At 49.9% G+C, this 18,803-nt stretch overlaps 2 protein-coding genes across 5 annotated transcripts in view; one reads left to right on the top strand and one right to left on the bottom strand.

Moving 5' to 3' along the window:
• The window catches only part of LPCAT3 (lysophosphatidylcholine acyltransferase 3), a 29,710-nt gene extending 16,990 nt beyond the window's left edge, over window positions 1-12,720 (top strand). The window contains exons 2-13 of one of the 2 annotated variants that reach the window (XM_089920238.1): window positions 6,344-6,451; window positions 6,896-7,068; window positions 7,564-7,657; window positions 7,806-7,843; window positions 8,224-8,402; window positions 9,133-9,241; window positions 9,892-9,978; window positions 10,070-10,236; window positions 11,468-11,615; window positions 11,691-11,849; window positions 11,957-12,085; window positions 12,316-12,720. In XM_089920238.1, the coding sequence (XP_089776364.1) occupies window positions 6,344-6,451; window positions 6,896-7,068; window positions 7,564-7,657; window positions 7,806-7,843; window positions 8,224-8,402; window positions 9,133-9,241; window positions 9,892-9,978; window positions 10,070-10,236; window positions 11,468-11,615; window positions 11,691-11,849; window positions 11,957-12,073 (1,379 nt within the window). In that variant the 3' untranslated portion in view covers window positions 12,074-12,085; window positions 12,316-12,720. The remainder of the gene's footprint in view (window positions 1-6,343; window positions 6,452-6,895; window positions 7,069-7,563; window positions 7,658-7,805; window positions 7,844-8,223; window positions 8,403-9,132; window positions 9,242-9,891; window positions 9,979-10,069; window positions 10,237-11,467; window positions 11,616-11,690; window positions 11,850-11,956; window positions 12,086-12,315) is intronic. The other variant, XM_022577471.3, reaches the window with a different exon arrangement.
• Window positions 12,721-12,941: 221 nt separating this feature from the next.
• EMG1 (EMG1 N1-specific pseudouridine methyltransferase) lies at window positions 12,942-18,706 on the bottom strand. 3 transcript variants are annotated; one of them, XM_089920241.1, is made up of 6 exons: window positions 18,571-18,706; window positions 14,427-14,528; window positions 14,176-14,317; window positions 13,753-13,811; window positions 13,526-13,675; window positions 12,942-13,216 (listed from the first exon to the last, which is right to left on the bottom strand). In XM_089920241.1, exons 1-6 carry the CDS (start codon window positions 18,667-18,669, stop codon window positions 13,103-13,105), a joined length of 666 nt encoding a protein of 221 aa, XP_089776367.1. In that variant the 5' UTR covers window positions 18,670-18,706; the 3' UTR covers window positions 12,942-13,102. The 3 variants fall into 3 exon arrangements, with proteins under 3 accessions (XP_089776367.1, XP_022433181.1, XP_022433182.1); XM_022577473.3 differs by having other exon boundaries at window positions 18,502-18,704; XM_022577474.3 differs by lacking the exon at window positions 13,526-13,675 and having other exon boundaries at window positions 18,502-18,706.
• Window positions 18,707-18,803: the final 97 nt, after the last annotated feature.

Here is an 18,803-nt window from a genome sequence, read left to right as displayed (position 1 = left end):
GAGAAGGCATCTATATTTTTTCAGAATTCTTTCAGGGGCTATTCCATCGAAAAAGTTTGAAGGGGCTTCCCTGGTGGCACAGTGGTTGAGAGTCCGCCTGCCGATGCAGGGGACACAGGTTTGTGCCCCGGTCCTGGAAGATCCCACGTGCCGCAGAGCAGCTGTGCCCATGAGCCATGGCCGCTGAGCCTGCGCGTCCAGAGCCTGTGCTCCGCAACGGGAGAGGTCACAACAGTGAGAGGCCCGCGTACCGCAAAAAAAAAAAAAAAGTTTGAAGACCATTGTAGGGGCTTAGCCACCTTTAATTTATCCCTTTCCATCATAACCCCCGTTCCAGTCATTCCTCTTGATTTTTTTTCCTATTATATCAATTTCAGACTCTGCCTGGTTTTCCAAACCTTCCTGTCCCTTCTTGTGGTCAAGCCGGTCTTGTGAAGGGACTGTTCCATGCTGTTTCCTACCACCGTGTCTTTAGTACATAATTCTCCTGCCCATTCCTTATTTCTTCTCTTTTCATCCTAACTGCTGTGTTCATTATTGACCTCTCCTCTAACCTCTACAACATTGGCTATTCCATGCAATTAGCATTTATAGAACATCGTTGCTTGATTTTCTTTTCTCTCTAAAAAGCTCCTTAAGAGCCTAAAAGCATCTCTTACAATCTACCATATTCTCCTTTTGCCTAATGCATTGCTGACCACATAATGGATGCTCTATAAATATTTTATTGACTGCCTAGAATACAGTATTTGTTCATTCATTCTTTTATTCTTTCCTCCATTCAACAAATATTTTTGAGACCTTTTTTGTACCAGGAAAAGACCGTTTCTGTACCAGGAAAAGATCTTTTTTGTACAAGGCACTTGTGGTACAGCAGGGGAAAAAAAGAGACAAAAATCCTTGCCTTCAAAGACTGATAAATAAGTAGAATACATTGTATGTGAAAGAGTAATAAGTGTTGAGGGAAATAGAAAAATGAAGTAAGAAAGAAGAACAGGAAGTGTGTGTTGGTGGCATAGAGGGTGGAGTGAGTGTGTGCAATTTTAGATACTATAAAGGCCTCACTGATAAGATGACATTTTAGTAAAAATCTGAAGGGCTGGAGGGACTTGAGCTTATCTGTGAAAGAGCATCCCAGGCAAGGAACCTATTAATGCGAAGGCTCTAAGGTTGCACCTGGCTGGCATTCCAGGAAGGGCAGCCGAGAGTAAGAGATGAGTCAGAGAAAGGTGGGGGAGTGATGAACAGATCAGTCTGGTAGGTTCTGGTTGGACTTCGGCTTTTGCTGAGTGAGACTGAAGGCCTATGGGGCGATTAGTCAGGAGGCGACTGTAATAGTACAGGCCAGAGGGACTTCCCTGGTGGCACAGTGGTTAAAAGTCCATCTGCCAATGCAGGGGACACGGGTTCGAGCCCTGGTCCAGGAAGATCCCACATGCCGCGGAGCAACTAAGCCCGTGCGCCACAACTACTGAGCCTGCGCTCTAGAGCCCGTGAGCCACAACTACTGGGCCCACGTGCCACAGTTGCTGAAACCCATGTGCCTAGAGCCCGTGCTCCGCAACAAAAGAAGCCACTGCAAGGAGAAGCCTACGCACCACAATGAAGAGTAGCCCCCTGCTCGCCGCAACTAGAGAAAGCCCGCATGCAGCAACAAAGACCCAACGCAGCCAAAAATAAATAAAAATTTCAGAAAATACTATAAAAAAATTTTTAAATGGTACAGGCCAGAGATGGCATTGACCTGGACCAGGGGAAGAAGTGGTCAAATTCCAGGTTCACTTTGAAGGTAGAACAGACAGAGTTTGCTGACAGACTGGTTGCAGGGGGAGGGTGGGGTTCAGGAAGGATGAGAAGGTCGCAGAGTTTCAGCCTCGAGTGAGCAGAAAAGTGAGTTGGCGTTTGCTGAAATGAGGAAGCCAGGGGAGGAGCAGGCTTTGTGAGAGAGATGTGTCAGCAGTTCAGTTTGACACCTGTTAAATTTGAGATATCCGTTAGGCGTGCACCCAGTCCACGTTGTACACGAGTGTGAAGAACAAATTTGGGAGCCATCAGCAAACAGATGGTATTTAAAGCCATGTGGCTGGATGAGATCGCCGGGCACTTCTCTGTTAAAGCAGAGGTTGAAGCAGTCTCACAGTTATTGAGTATCTAATATGTACCAGGCTTAATATATGAACCCAAACCTAGATACTCATTTTACTGATGAAACTGAGGACCAAAAAAAATTAACTCATCAACCAGCCTGAGGGAGCAGCTAGGAAGTAGCAGAACCAGGATTCAAACTGAGATCTGTCTCAACTCCAGAGTTCGTGTTCTTCTAACCATACAGTGCCTTAATTTAATAGTACGTTGCATTTTAGAAAAAATGCTCTTGGCAAACCATAATCAGTATCCTTATAAAATAAATATGCTGTGACTCTTCTTTTGAAATGAAGATGGGAAGGAAATCCCTTAGTCATTTGTCACATGGAATGGAGATTAGATTCAGAAGCCCTGATACCCACTTTCACCGGAATTTCTCAGTTAAGGCCTGCTTTACAAACTCCCTGTAACTTTATGTGAATGTGTGTGTGTGTGTGTGTGTGTGTGTGTAATTTTTGTGACCACTTACAATATTTTAGGCTGTGCTAACTACTTTATATGCATTATCTCCTTTAGTCCTTACAACTCATTGAGGCAGGTACTGTCCCCATTTTACAGATGAGGAAACTGATGCTCAACATCAAATGGCTATTAAGTGTCAATTACTGTTGGTCAACCAATCAAAAACTGAAGTACACAGGATAGTATGCTATGGGAGATCCAAAGGTATAGGAGGACTTTAGGAAAAGAGATTGTGAACATGTTAATTTTAAGATAAAACAAGAATGTAAGGAATGGGAATTTGTTGTATACAATGATTTGCCAAATGAGAGTCTTCGCCCTAAGTGCCATGTATTTAAGGGATGAGTCCATAACGCACAGGGCCATGAGTTCATCATGGTCTGCGGTAGCCTTAAAGGAGGAGACACTTGAACTGGGTTTCCGAGAATGGGTAGGACTCTACTGGGTAGAGGAGTGGTTGGAGAAGGTGTCCCACCCAAAGGCATTGGCACAAGCGCAGGTCTAGAGATGAAAGACACAAGATATATTTGAGCAAAAACTAGCATATCAGTCACCTGGAGCAGGGAGATAGAGGCTTTAACCGGAAATGTAGTTTAGAAGATAGACCTTGAATCTTCGGCTTGGGAACTGGTACTGTGTTGAGTAGTCAGCTGGAGTCGTTGATGTTTTCTGAGCAGGGGTTACAGGAAGAGCCCTCTGGTGGAGGATTGTTGGAGGATGAGGCTGCAGGCAGAGGTGAGGTCACGGCAAGAGTTGAAGGGGGAGTGCTTGAGGGCCTTCACTGCAGATGTAGCACAGGAAAGGAGGGGGGTGTGACGGTGGCAAGAAACACTGGAAAGGAGGAATCAACAGGATTTGGTGGCTATAGGTATAGGGAACCAAGGAGAGGGAAGAGGCAAAGACAACTTCAAGCCTTTGAATGTAGTTGTGTGGCCTGGAGAACGGTAACACCATTAACAAACAAAAGAAGCCAAGAGAAGACTGATTCGGGGGAAAGTCCATGTTGTGGTCACACAGAGTTTGAGATGGTATGTGATATCAAACTGAAAATGCCCAGCCAGGAAGTAGGAAATGTGGAACTGAAACTTGAGAAGTCAGGATTAAAGATGTGGACCTGTCTTTGGCGTAAAGATCACATTAAGTTACATGAGAGTGGATGGAGTTTCCAGAGGACAGTATAGCAAGAATAGCAGGGCTTCCCTGGTGGCGCAGTGGTTGAGAGTCCGCCTGCCGATGCAGGGGACGCGGGATCGTGCCTCGGTCTGGGAAGATCCCACATGCCGCGGAGCGGCTGGGCCCGTGAGCCATGGCCACAGAACCTGCGCGTCCGGAGCCTGTGCTCCGCAACGAGAGAGGCCATGGCGGTGAGAGGCCCACGTGCCGCAAAAAAAAAAAAAAAGAATAGCAGAGGACCAGGGCTGACTCCTGGAGGCCAGCTGTATTCAGAAGCCAGAGAAAAGCCTGGGTGAAAGAGACAGAGAAAGAGAGGCTGGCGCCATCTACTTGAATTGCGTCACCACCCTTGGCCAAGGCAAAGCTCAAAGCAAGCACAATGAGTGAAAAGTAAACATTTAGGAACTTTTGTAGCCACTCCATAGTGCCACATCATCCAAGCCCATGACTTTGTATTTTACAAAAGTATTGGTCCACAACGCATGGGAAATTTTGAAAACTGGTCTATACCACTGACCAAGAAGGGCTAGTCAGAGGATAAAAGAGCCAAGAGGTCCACTCGTAAGTATATACCCGAGAGAACTGAAAACATACACCACACCAAAAGTTGTACAGGAATGTCCATAGCAGCCTTATTCTTAATACCCCAGAAGTGGAAACAACCCAGATGTCCTTCAACTGATGATTGGGTAAATGAAGTATGGTCTGTCCAAACAAAAGAATATTATTCAGCCATAAAAAATAACGACATACTAGGGCTTCCCTGGTGGCGCAGTGGTTAAGAATCCGCCTACCAATGCAGGGAATGCGGGTTCAAGCCCTGGTCCGGGAAGATCCTACATGCCACGGAGCAACTAAACCCGTGAGCCACAACTACTGAGCCCGTGCACCACAACTACTGAAGCCCGCATGCCCCAACTACTGAAGCCCACGCACCTAGAGCCCGTGCTCTGCAACAAGAGAAGCCACCACAATGAGAAGCCCACGCACCGCAACAAAGAGTAGCCCCCGCTCGCCACAACTAGAGAAAGCCCGCGCACGGCAATGAAGACCCAACACAGCCAAAAATAAATAAAAAAATAAATTAAATTAAAAAAAAAAGAACACCAGCAAATCCTGGCACCAAGAAGATAAATGGTTGATACACTGTTGTGTGAAAAAAACTAGGATAGGTGAGTACACAGGTTGTGATCATAAGTTTAAAAAAAAAAGTTATGGGAAAAAAGACTAAAAGGACATAAGCTAATATATAACATGATTATCCATTTACTTATTCACTTAAATAATTGAGCACCTTATGTATGACACTTATCTAAGCCTTGCAGAGTTAACCAAACTCGCAACTATATCGCCAATAATAAACTAACTGCAACTTATGATTGAAAAGTAAGGGGAATTCCCAGGGGGTCCAGTGGTTAGGACTCCAGGCTTTCACTGCTGAGGGCACAGCTTTGATCCCTGGTCAGGGAACTAAGATTTCCGCAAGCCATGTGGCCAAAAAAAGAAAAAAAAAGTAAGAATTGCAGCAGCTGTAAACCATGACCAACTCAGAACACTGATTATGCAATGATAGACTGGGTAAAGTGTCCTTCCAAAAAACAGTGGGGATCCCAACTCTTCGCACACACGCTACTGCAGTAGGAAGGTTGCCAAGCACATCAGCCAGACTTCTCGATGGAACACTGAATGTGGGTCTGTAGTAAAACCAGGGAACATGCTAATTTTTGTTTAGGAATAACGAATGTCGTTGGCCCTTTTTAATTCAGTAAGCAACCCTTGGCCGTGCGTCATCAGTTCATGGCCCATCAGGAGATCCCCTGTAGTTCAGTCAAGCCCCGGGATCATACTCTAAATCACGGCTTGAGAAGACATTTTCCCAGTATACCTAGTTGGATTTATAACTTGGTCGATGCCCATTATGTAAGGAGTATCTACATGTGTCCTGTAACTGCTATGCAACTGTGTAGGCCGTCAGCAACCCCAGTTTGTAGCCGGGAATAATTTATATTTATCCTCTTAACAATCTGACTGAGGGACTTCCCCAGTGGTCCAATGGTTAGGACTCCACGCTCCCACTGCAGGGGGCGTGGGTTCAATCCCTGGTCAGGGAACTAAGATCCCACATGCCGGGCGGCCAAAAAAAAAAAAAGAAAGAAAGAAAAAAGAAAAAATAATCCGACTGATAATACTCTGCTAGTGATGAAATTATTATAGGTCATAAAGGTGTAAAATGGTGTTTCTGGGCACCCTGAATCCCTTGTATCATTTAAGGAAAATGCAAGAGAAAATACCTAGCAATATTTAATAAGCCAGAAATGAAAAATGAAACCTAGTCTTCAGACCCAGTTTGTATTGCCTCAATATAAAATACCTTCAGTTTTAAATTTGTATTTACAAAGAGACTTCTTTTGATAATTGGGGATGCTGTTACTGTCTTTGTAGACATCCATATAATGCATGATTTTTCCTCTCTGGGCTGAGTTTCATGCCAGATCAACTTCCAAAACAAACCTGGGAGGACGCCAGGCACGAGTAACCCTCTTTTGCTCTTCTCCCCCTCCAGGTTACCCCTTGGCTTTGTTTTACCGGCATTACCTTTTCTACAAGGACAGCTACCTCATCCATCTCTTCCACACCTTTACAGGCCTCTCAATTGCTTATTATAACTTTGGTGAGTGAACTGAGCACTGTGATTACAGGGAACCTTGGAAGGAACAGACCTGAACAAAATTTCCTGGAGAGAATTTGATGGAGAGGGAAGTTGTGATGCTCTGGTAGCAGAGGGTTTGTATGGGCAGGGACACAAGCTTAACTTCTCCCTTCACATACATTCCCCTCCCCGGTAAAAGCATGTTGAGAATGGGTACCCTTACCAGACACCATCAACAGAGAAGCACCAGTTTGTCTCTGCTGTGGCTGGAACTGGCCGACGGACCCAAGCAGTCCCCTCAGGAGCATCCCGTAGGCCCGAAGTTCAGAAATACAGCAACTCCCTAGCAGTCCTTTCTGTTTATACAGTTAATTTCCTTCCCTTCCTCCAAAACATGAGGCTATTAAAAAGGAAGAAAAATCCTAATACCAAAGGTTTTTTAATATGTATACTCTTTGTGTTTAGAAGTCTCAGGAAGGGTGGGAATGCAGAGAAAAACAGGCAAAACTTTGCTCTCTCCTCCGCATCCAGGAATCCAGCTCTACCACTCCCTGCTATGCGTCGTGCTTCAGTTCCTCATCCTCCGGCTGATGGGCCGCACCATCACTGCCATCCTCACTACCTTTTGCTTCCAGATGGTAAACGTCTTTCCCTGGGCAGCTCAGGTCACAGCTGACAGCAGTTGGGGGCGGGGAGGATGGGGACTGTGGTGTAGAGGAAGCCGTGGACTGGGAGATCCAGTTTCTAATCCTTTCTCCCCACGACACTTGGCAGTGTGGCTCTGGGTCACTTGCCAGAAGCCCCAGGTGTTTCATCTGCAGGCTGCAGTGACGATGCTTCGCCCGCCTCAAGGACGGGGTGCCGGCAGTCCTTTGTGCATAGGACTGTGCCATTGGGGTTCTTTGAGTCTGACCAGATTAGCCCAGCTGTCCCTGAGGGGAGTCACTTAAAGGCAAGGCAGAAAATCCACGTAGAATGAGCCACAGAGTTTAAGCGTTGAGGACGTCTCTTCCCCTTTACAGGTTCAGTTTCTAGACCAGGAGAAAGGAAAAGTGAAAAGAATACATTGGATTTCAGAGCAGGGAGAAAATAACTCAGAGCAATGGTAGAATAAATATTTGCCCCTCTCCCAGGCCTACCTTCTTGCCGGATACTATTACACAGCCACTGGCAACTACGATATCAAGTGGACAATGCCACATTGTGTCCTGACCTTGAAGCTGATCGGTGAGTGGTGGGGCCCTGCCTTCCCCGCTGACACCCAGGCTCCTCTCTTCAGACCTTAGGCTTACCCCCAGCCCTGCCCTGTGCGCTCCTGGCCACGTCCCATGTCCCCTCCCTCCTCTCCACCCACACCTTCTCTCTCTGCGCGCAGGTCTCGTCATCGACTACTATGACGGAGGGAAAGATCAAGTAAGTACCCCTCCCTCCGCAGAGATGTGAAGGAGTTTAACCAGAGGGAAGGAGGACGGCTGTTGTTATCCCCATGCCCTCATGCCCGCCCGTGTGATCGCCATTTCCGGCCGCACCGATCAAGGACCGACAATTGCCCGGGTCCAGCTCTAGCTCAGAGTCCAGAGATCAGGGCCAGCAAGGCACTGGGAAGAGCAGCAGCCGGCCTAGGCCGAGCTGCGCCTGCGCGTGCCCATTTCCCCCGGAGCACCGACTCTTCTCCGTGCTGTCATCCCCTCAGAGAGGCTCTATTTGAAGAACCTGGATCAGTGGGGACAAGGGTGGGGAGCCCTCAGACTGGCTCTTGGGGTCCTGAACCATTCGTTCTCTTCTCGGCATAGAAATCCCTGTCCTCTGAGCAACAGAAATACGCCATACGGGGTGTCCCTTCCCTGCTGGAGGTTGCTGGCTTCTCCTACTTCTATGGGGCCTTCTTGGTGGGGCCCCAGTTCTCAATGAACCACTACATGAAGCTGGTGCAGGGACAGCTGACTGACCTACCAGGCAAGATACCAAACAGGTAACGGCCCCCTTCAGTCAGGGCGTCTGCGGAGGCATCTCGCCCGACAAAAAGCCACTTCTGAAGTGACTTCCTGCAGGCCGGCCGGCTGCATTCTCTGGCCTGGCCCTGGCTCATGGCCTGTGACGGGCGCTCCGTGCCTGCTTACTGCAGGAAGGGGGCCCTTTTCAGCTTGGGTCACTTCCCGCCATCCCTCCCGACCCTGTAGTACAAACAATAAAAATTCACTTTTATGCCATAGGATTTTGCCTGAACCAGTCATGTCCCTGCCTTTAACACTCACTTTCCCAGTTTAAAAAATACTGTTAAATATATCAAAATCTATATATATATAAATATATCTTACAGTAGAAGATTGATAAGTTACCAGGAAAATCCCTTTGTGGAGAACTTGTCCAGCCTGCATTTGAGCATTGATCCAGCCAGGAGAGGAGGGAGCAGATCCAAAACCGGTCCTTCCCCGTCTCTGCATCGGGCTTTCAGTCCCGATGTAGCCCAAGCACATGGGGGAGCCTTCGAGGGCCACGGGACCCCCGAGGGCGAGCACCCCAGATCCCCCGGCCCGCCCCCCCGTTGCCCCACCCCCACCCCAGAACTCGCAGGGTCTGCACACTCCATCCTCATGTCCGGCCCTAAGGCTACGCTCACTCTGGGAAGCTGCTCCCTCGTGGAGGTCGGAGGGCGAAGGGAGGGGCCTCCGCCCGTGGTGACCCTGCTTGTTCCTTTCCAGCACCGTACCTGCTCTCAAGCGCCTGAGTCTGGGCCTTGTCTACCTGGTGGGCTACACCCTGCTCAGCCAGCACATCACAGAAGACTATCTCCTCACTGACGACTACGAAGTGAGTGCTTCCTGAACAGCAGCAGTGCGACTGCGCCAGAGATAGACAGTGGCCAGGCCAGGAGCCCGTAGATAGCCGAGAAGTGGGTAACACCACCTACAAACGCGTGTTGGTTTTGCTCTAGATCTCAGAGTTGGTGTCAATGCCAGCCGGGCCGGGACCCGTTCATCAGCCAGCACTGAACGACCTTCGCGGGCACAGGGCTGTGCCAGGTGCACTTCAGCACCCCTGACCTTCCCCCAGCGGCTCGAGCTCGCCCTCTTACAGCCAGGCAGCTCGAGCCCCCTCCGGCCCAGGCAGACCAGGGCTCTAGGAGCTCAGGACCCAGGGAGGGGGAGTGCTGGCTCAGGCTCCGTCCCGGCTCTGGGGAGGGTGGTCTCCTTCAGCTGACGTCGAACGTGGATGTGAAAGTCCCCCAGCACTAGTGTCCCAGGTGCCCGGCTCTGTAGGAGAGGAGTTGAGGACAGCACTGTCTGAGGGCCTCTCCGAGGGGGCTCCCTGCTGGGTCCCCTTGGCCTGTTGCAAAGCAGTTAGGCAGACCGTCGGGGGGACACAGGGTGGTAGTCAGCCACACGTGTGAGGACGGGGAGCACGGGGGCCCCTCCTGGCCTGGCGGTGTCCCTAACGCTCATGCCGTCTCTCCTGTCAAGAACCGCAGCTTCTGGTTCCGCTGCCTGTACATGCTGGTCTGGGGCAAGGTTGTGCTGTACAAATACGTCGCCTGTTGGCTGGTCACGGTAAGGAGAGAGGGCCCGGGGCCGCAGCGAGACGAGCTGCAGGCTGGGTGAGGCGCAGAGCGGCGGGTCGCTTACGCCGTGGCTCCCTCAGGAAGGCGTGTGCATCCTGACGGGGCTGGGCTTCCACGGCCTTGACGAGCTCGGGAGGGCCAAGTGGGACACCTGCGCCAACATGAAGGTGTGGCTCTTTGAGACAGATCCCCGCTTCACGGGCACCATCGCGTCTTTCAACATCAACACCAACGCCTGGGTGGCCCGGTAAGCGCCCAGCCGGGGAGGTCGCACGTCACTTCCTCCAGCTTTCCCCACTTCGGGGGGCCCCCCCGTCAGTCACTCTCACACCCCTAGCCACACCCACTTTTGTCCCCAACCCAACCCCCCCAAACCGTCCCTTTTGTTTTTTGGCTGCGTTGGGTCTTCGTTGCTGCGCGCGGGCTTTCTTCAATTGCGGCCAGCGGGGGCTACTCTTCATTGTGGTGCGCGGGCTTCTCACTGCGGTGGCTTCTCCTGTTGCGGAGCACAGGCACTAGGCACGCAGGCTTTGGTAGCTGTGACACCTGGGCTCAATAGTTGTGGCTCACGGGCTCTAGAGCTCAGGCTCAGTAGTTGTGGCGCATGGGCCTAGTTGCTCCGCAGCATGTGGGATCTTCCCGGACCAGGGCTGGAACCCGTGTCCCCTGCATTGGCAGGCGGATTCTTAACCACCTGGGGTACCACAGGGAAGTCCCATCCCTGTCATTTTTGAAAGACAGAAACAAGGCATACATGGCCTTAAGTGCTGGGTTTTCACCCCACTTCTGCTGCCGGCCTTATGTTCACAAACACTTCCTCAGTCCCACGAGTGGGGGCACTGTCAGCAGTGTGGGTGCAGGGCCTGCCCCGCTCACCGCTGCAGCCTCAGCACCAGGCGCCTGGCAGGCCCTCCGTCATTACCCGTTGTACCAGGCGGGGCCCCAGCTGAGCCTTACGTCTATTTTCTGTCTAAACCGTGACTCGTCAGCTTCACTGCCTTTCATTCTAAAGTGATCGGAGGGGCTTCCCTGGTGGCGCAGTGGTTAAGAATCCGCCTGTCAGCGCAGGGGACACAGGCTCCAGCCCTGGTCCGGGAAGATCCCACATGCCGTAGAGCAACTAAGCCCGTGCGCCACAACTACTGAGCCTGCACTCTAGAGCCCGCGAGCCACAACTACTGAAGCCCGCGCACCTAGAGCCCACGCTCCGCAACAAGCCACTGCAATGAGAAGCCCGCGCACCGCAAGGAAGAGTAGCCCCCGCTCGTGAGAAAGCCCGTGCACACTGCAATGAGAAAGCCCGTGCGGAGCAACGAAGACCCAGTGCAGCCATAAATAAATAAAGTGATCAGAGGGCACTGCCTCCCCTCCCCCAGGGGGCCCTGTGGGAGCAGCCGCCACCCCTGCACCCCTAAGGGCTCCAAGAACCCAGAGGCAGGATGGATCTGAGTCTCATCCTTTCTCACCCTTCTCTCTAGTTACTTCTTCAAACGACTCAAGTTCCTTGGAAATAAACAACTATCCCAGGGCCTCTCATTGCTATTCTTGTCCCTCTGGCACGGCCTCCACTCAGGGTACCTGGTCTGCTTTCAGATGGAATTCCTCATTGTTATTGTGGAAAGACAGGTAAACCTTAAGGGTGGTGGATGAAAGGGGCCTGAGAAGGGGTAAGGCGCTGAGCCCTCTCCCCTTCCTCCACAGGCTGCCAGCCTGATTCAAGACAGCCCAGCCCTGAGCAGCCTGGCCTCCGTCAGGGTCCTGCAGCCCCTGTACTACCTGGTGCAGCAGACCATCCACTGGCTCTTCATGGGTTACTCGATGACTGCCTTCTGCCTCTTCACGTGGGACAAATGGCTGAAGGTACACGAGGGCCTGCCTGCCAGGAGGGGAGGGAGCCACTGAAACCTCAGGCAGTGGGGCCGAATCCAGGCCCTCTGTCTACCGCGGTGGCCTGTATCCCTCCACAGGTGTATAAATCCGTCTATTTCCTTGGCCACGTCTTCTTCTTGAGTCTACTATTCACATTGCCTTACGTTCGCAAAGCAGTGGTGCCGAGGAAAGAGAAGTTAAAGAAAATGGAATAATCTATTTCCCTGGTAAGATCCCTCCAGCTGAGCTGAAACTACCGGGTTACAGAAGAGAGCAACAGACTGGGGCGGAGGGGTAGTACTGGAGATGCAGGGGGAACCTCACGGGGCCTGCCTTCCAGGAAGCACAGCATGGGGCACTGACTACCCTGAGGCGTGCCCGGAGGGAGCTGGAAGGGCTGCAGACCGGGGACTAGGAGGGCGAGACCGACCTGCCCGCCCGCCTTCTCCCCTTGCAGGTGGCCCAGAGCAGGACTGGTGCAGAAACGACTCGCCTCCCTTTCCACAGCACTCCTTCGTCCCAGAGCACAGAGAACCAGAAGCCAGGGTGCGGGAAGACGGGGCTCCCCCAGCTGTGCCTCTGCTGCCGGCCCCGCCTCCATCTGGGGCCAAAGGGGAGACTCTCGTGGGAGGAGTAGAGGGGCCCGTTGTCTCCCCTCTGGGCTCCCCCATGCACGTTGCCTTATCTCTCCCCCTCTAGCCAGGAATCTGTTGTGGTTTTCTTCTGCCAATTTATTATGATTGTATATGTGCCGCTACCTCCGCCCCCCCCCATGGGGGGAGGGGAGGGGCACAGCCCCACCTGCTCCACTTTTCTACCTAGGATTGTACCAGATAAAGTCACTTCAGTGTGTTGTTTTTCACTTCTAGCGCTCCTGACTGCCTTCTTTCAGACACAGCCCTCCACATCTGCCATGGCTGAAATAATCAGGGCTCCCTCCTTTAGGGCACAAAGCCCACCTGCGAAGCCCAGGGCCAGACTGCAAACACTGTAACCTCATGTGTCTTCCTGAGGTCTGAGGGGTTACACCAGGTCACACCATCAGAGGCTGCTGAGCTTAGGAATCCCCAAAGGACAACTAGGTTTGCAAGAACAATGTTTATAAGATAAACAAATAGCAGGTGTACAGCCCGGACCCGCGCAAACCCCGGTCTCGGTGCAGGAAGGGGTCTTGCGGCAGTCAGCTGAGCACCGGGGCGGGGAAGCAATGTCCACAGTCTCTGTGTCAGGGCAGGGTGCTTCTGTCAGATGACGCCCCACGCTTCTTCAAAGGCTGTGGTGAGCTTTGCACAGGTGAGGGCAGCAGAGAGGGGGTAGTTGCTGATGGACACCATCTTCTCTGTGTACTCCACATCCAGCTGGGGAGAGAGCAGTCAGTCAGCCGGCTCTGTCACTCCGTCACAGGTTCAGCCCTTGTCTAGGGCAGGAAAACTACCATTTCCCAGTGCTGTTTAATACCAGTGTGAGCAAAGGACGGAGACGGCCCTGGCTTTGACCATGCCACATATGCCAGCATTCCTCAAAGGATGCGCCCTGGGGGCAGGAAGTGGAAGCTTCATCTGTCCCCAACTTATAAGGACAAGGATCATCAAAACACTAAGTGCTCCTGGGATTCTGTCCTGAGCTTCAGCTCCGGGAAGAATCTAAGAGCTGAGCCCAGGCCTTACCCTGCCGTGGGCAAAGGCCCCCACCACAAAGACAACCGGGTCGCCGCTGGGCACCAGCTCCCGCACATCGCCGACGACCGGGGCGGAAAAAGAAGTGCCGATTTTCATACACCCAACTGGGAAGTGATGTGACACTGGATTCTTAATCACCTAAAGAAAAACAGAAAAATCAGCCCCAGACACGTTCCCAGAGCACTACCTCCACCTAGTAGCTGTCAGCACCTCACCTTCAAGAGCTTCTGGGGGCCATCAGCTGCTCGAACGCTGAGTTTGTGTAAAAGCTGAACTAGGGCAGAAAAAAGAGTTCAGAGCTAGCCAGAGAGCCTGCCTCTTATGCCCAGTAATTTAACCAGGAAAAACCTCAGGTGAGCTGAGCTCCACATGCCCTGCGTGTCTACACGACTGAAACGTCATGACCAAGCAGCTGTCGAGCACATCACTGGTTGTGTGGTGACAGGCCCCCTCCCTGCTCCTCAGCCAGGAAGCCACGCGGCCTGTACCCACTGTGCGTGGGAAGAAAGCGCAGACCCCCTGTTCTGGAGTCAGCCACGTGTGCCCCTCCCCCACTTAAAAATTCCACACTTAATTTATCCCTTTGCCTCTCCCTTCATCACTACTGCCAAGTTTCAGTCCTAAGGCTTCTCTCTCACCCATGAGGCCACAGAAGCGGTCAAAGGTTCTGGGAATTCGAGTCTGGGGGTTCACTTCAATCAGCACATTCTTCTGTGTGTGGATATAAACCTGCAGCAAGCCAGCCCGGTTCAGGGGACTGTCCATCAGCATCAGTAAACTCTGAGGGAGGCGGAGACCAAGGCACGGTTAAGACTGAAGAGAAGTCGCACGCAGCTGCCTTACCTTCCGTACAGAGGCACGGGGGCCTGAGCCCTGTCCCTGGAGTTACCTGGTGAGCTATGTCTGGTCTCACTTCCCCAGGGTCCCGTCCGTTCTTCAACAACATGGACTTGTGCTTGTCGCAGTTGAGCAGCTCATACGTCTTCCCCACCTGACGAACGGAACAAGGTCAAGAGCAACATAAGCTGCTTTTACCTGGAACAGCGGTTCTCAGAGGTGGTCCCCAACCAGCAACATCTGGAAACCTGTTAAGACAGTCACATTCTCAGGTCCACTCCAGACCTACTAAATCAGACACACGGTGTGCGGCCCTGAAAACCGTCCAGGGGATTACTGTGTGGCCACGTCCTCCCCCCGCCACCCCATCCCATAACTGGTCTTGGAGGGAAAAGGGAGGAAGAGTGCAGCCTGTGATTCCACAGGATCTAAACTGGATTGAATTTTTTAAAATTTATTTGTTTATTTTTGGCTGCGCTGGGTCTTTGTTGCTGCGCACAGGTGTTCTCTAGTTGCAGCGAGCGGGGGCTGCTCTTCATTGCAGTGTGCCGGCTTCTCATTGCGGTGGCTTCTCGTTGCGGAGCATAGGCTCTAGGCGCGTGGGCTTCAGTAGTTGTGGCTCGCGGGCTCTGGAGCGCAGGCTCAGTAGTTGTGGTGGACGGGCTTAGTTGCTCCGTGGCACATGGGATCTTCCCGGACCAGGACTCGAACCCGTGTCCCCTGCATTGGCAGGCGGATTCTTAACCACTGTGCCACCAGGGAAGTCCCTAAACTGGATTTAATTTTAAAACCTATGGGTATTAGGCAAAGCCAGTGAGGGATTCTGGAACCAGGCAGAAGTGAGGTTAATGAGCAAGACTGAATGCTTGTTTATCACAAAAGCATTATGTAGACATTGGGCAAAACATATGCGGTCACTACCCTCAGGTTGCTATAACAAACATGCACAAAGAGCTGCAAATCAGAGCAGGAAGAAATGTGAAAATTCTAATGAGGCAAGAGGTAGTTTAATCAAGGAACGTTCTCATAAGTAAAACAAAGAGGGGTGGTTCCAATTTTAAGACATGTGAGCAACCGCTAAAAGAAACAACTGCAAATCAGAGCCCTGAGGAGCATTATAGGGTGGTCAATAAAAAGTTTAAAAACATACCAGTAGGGCTTCCCTGGTGGCGCAGTGGTTGAGAATCCTCCTGCTAATGCAAGCGACACAGGTTCGAGCCCTGGTCTGGGAGGATCCCACATGCCGCGGACCAACGGGGCCCGTGAGCCACAACTACTGAGCCTGCGGGTCTGGAGCCTGTGCTCCGCAACAAGAGGCCATGACAGTGAGAGGCTCGTGCACCGCGATGAAGAGTGGCCCCCGCTCGCTGCAACTGGAGAATGCCCTCGCACAGAAACGAAGACACAATACAGCCAAAGATAAATAAATTTATTAAAAAAAAAATACGTAGCTTTCCAAGTACTCTATTAAAAGACTTTAAAAAAATAAAAAAAAATAAAAACATACCAGTAAGTACAAACACAGGTTTCGAAAAGGCCAAGTTTTTATGTATCAACACAACATTTGTATGTCCAGCAACATCTTGAGATATGACTCCAAAAAGTTTGGGGGAAGAGGCATATAGATTTTGAAATTAACTGAGTAACTGAAATAACAAGAATGTCACAGAGAGTAAAACAAAGGACCAAGAACTAAGTCCATGGGACACTCTTAGTTATAGAAAAAAAAAAAAACCTCTTGAATAGAAGAATCTAGTTTTGACCCATTAGTAAGTTATAACCAGGGTTTTCGTTCTCTTAATGGAACAGAATAGAAAACATCAGAGTACTTCAAGTATAGTCACGGTAAGTAAAGGCTTATGGAACTTTCGGCTTCATATAATTGAGTGCGCATACTGGCTCACGATGTAATTTTTTTTATTGTGGGCTGTGGTTAATAAGCTTGAAAACCACTAATTAGAATAATCGGAGAATGCATACCATGTGTATTCTGTAATAGGCACTGGAGATACAAGAATTTTTAAAACCTTATTCTCTGTCCTCATTATAGCCTTCTAGTGGAAGAGACAAACTAAACAAGCACATGAGTATTTAACGTGAATTGTGATAAACATTACGAAGGAAAACTAAACGGTTCACTAAAGAATTATGAGGACCTGATTTATACCTTGAAGGGAGTCATTTCTATGGGAAAGTAACATTTAACCTAATAACTGAAGAATGAGTAGCCTAATAGGCTCAATAATTGTTAAATGAATAAACATTAAGTAGGAATTAATAAAGCAAAGAGTCGAGTAAAGGGTGCTTGCAGTTAAACAGCGTTATCTGCAATGACCTTAAGGTATGAGAGAACGTAGTGCTTTCAAAGAGCTTAAAGAAGGGCAGTGAGGCTGGAGTACAAAGAATAAATGGAGGGACTTCCCTGGTGGTGCAGTGGATAAGACCCTGTGCTCCCAACACAGGGGGCCCGGGTTCGATCCCTGGTCAGGGAACTAGATCCCATATGCATGCTGCAACTAAGAGTTCACATGCCACAACTAAGGAGCCCTGGAGCCGCAACTAAGGAGCCCGCCTGCCCCAACTAAGACCCAGCACAACCAAATTAATTAATTAATTTTTTAAAAGGAGGGGATATACGTATACATATAGCTGATTCACTTCATTGTACAGCAGAAACTAACACATTGTAAAGCAATTACACTCTAATAAAAAATAAACAATTTTTAAAAATTGAAAAAGAATAAATGGAGAGTGCAGGCCCAGATGAGGCTTGCAGAAGCAAGAGGTATCAGCACAAGGAAGACAAAAGCTAACAGTATGGAAGATTTCAACCAGCTATGGAGTCCATCACCCTTGGAGTACCATTAATGACAACTGGCCTAATTTATTCCAGAGCATGCTCTAGGAACTTTAATTTGCCCACAACCTTTTCAACTTCCTAATAAGTAACCTGAATCAAGAATAATAATAACAAGTATTTCCAAGTGACAGAAATTATTCTAAACCCTTTCCACATATTAACTCCTTTAATCCTTCCAACAGCCCAGTAAAATAGGAACTACTGTCATCCCCACAGATATGAAGAAATGAAGTGGTTAAGTGATGCTCAGAATTAATAGCCTGGGAAGACAGCGGCAATGAAGTGAGAGATGAATATATGAACCTATAATTAGGTTAGAAATATCAATTATAGAAGAAAATGAAAGGAAACCTGATTAGCTGGTCATTTAAAAAAAGAAAAAAGTTTTCTAAACTGCAAGCTTAATAAAGTGCCATAGTGGTTGAGGAAGAAAAGCTGGAAATGAATTGCACTCAGATTACTATGGCAATGTACTACTTTTAAAGCACTTTCATTACAATCCCCCTGCAAAGTATTAACCCCCGCTTTACAAACTAAGGACAAACTTGTTTTCTCAAAATCACACACTTGAAATAAGTGTAAGAGCCAAGATTAAAATCCGGGTCTGGCTTCTAAACCAGTGCTACTTCTTCTGGCCCTACTCACTGAACAAGTTTAGTTCTAAACAGTATGAGAAACAATATCAAAAAGAATGAGAACACTGCACAAATTTTTAAGACGGGGAACTGCCGGATTTGTTCGGGAGAAGAGCCAAATGATCAGTAAAACTAAAGATGTGAAAGTATTAATGATAATCTGGTCCAGGCAGTGTTTTGAAATGTACAGTAATATAAAGGAGAGTGACAGACACCTTTCAACGTATTAAAACATTAAGTCCTTACAAATAAAAGGGTGGGAAGACTGAGCTGCAGTAACTACCTTTCCCCTCTACCTAGTAAGCTTGTCTTGGGATGAAGCGGGACGACGCGATGGACGAAACCCCTTCCCCTTAGACGACTCTGGGGTTGGGGATGGGGTTAGGGTTACCACAGAATCCTAGTAAATCAATCGGAAGCAAGCATGTGACGGCTGCAATGGGATTCAAGGGCAAAGAAAACGAGCACTGCCGACCCGTGTTAAAGGAAGAGACGGTCGATTAGGCCACTCTTTCTCCAAAGCATGTTTCACCTGTCTCCGCTTTCTCCATCCACTTTGAGCCCATCACCCTCACCCAACCTGGTCCCATCCTATCGATCTACTAGCTCTTCACCCCCTAGTCCGAAACTACCTTGACTGTCTCCAGACTGGCCCCTTCCAGCACCACAATGAGCCTACGGCCTCCTATCTTGCTTCCCACCCCGAGTCGGGGCCGCTTGGGCGTCGCAGCATCCCAGTCCTCTTCCTGCTCCGCGGCCCGCCGCTCACGAGGTTGCAATCCACCACCGGGCGCTGCCATCTTGCAACCGGACCGGAAATTGTGTAACGTCCTTAAACTAGGGCCTCGCTCTCGCCCCAAATGCAAGCTTCCTTCCGTCTGCCATTTTGAAAGTGGGCGCTCGGAAATGGCGACGGCTGGCTGCAGATGCTCCC

The sequence above is a fragment of the Delphinapterus leucas genome, chromosome 11, assembly GCF_059928025.1.
Source record: "Delphinapterus leucas isolate spDelLeu-1000000601 "Yukka" chromosome 11, BTC_Dleu_Yukka2, whole genome shotgun sequence".
In the NCBI taxonomy this organism is placed as follows: domain Eukaryota; kingdom Metazoa; phylum Chordata; class Mammalia; order Artiodactyla; family Monodontidae; genus Delphinapterus; species Delphinapterus leucas.
Note: the sequence above shows the minus strand (reverse complement) of the source record. Positions and strands in the feature narration are given on the sequence as shown.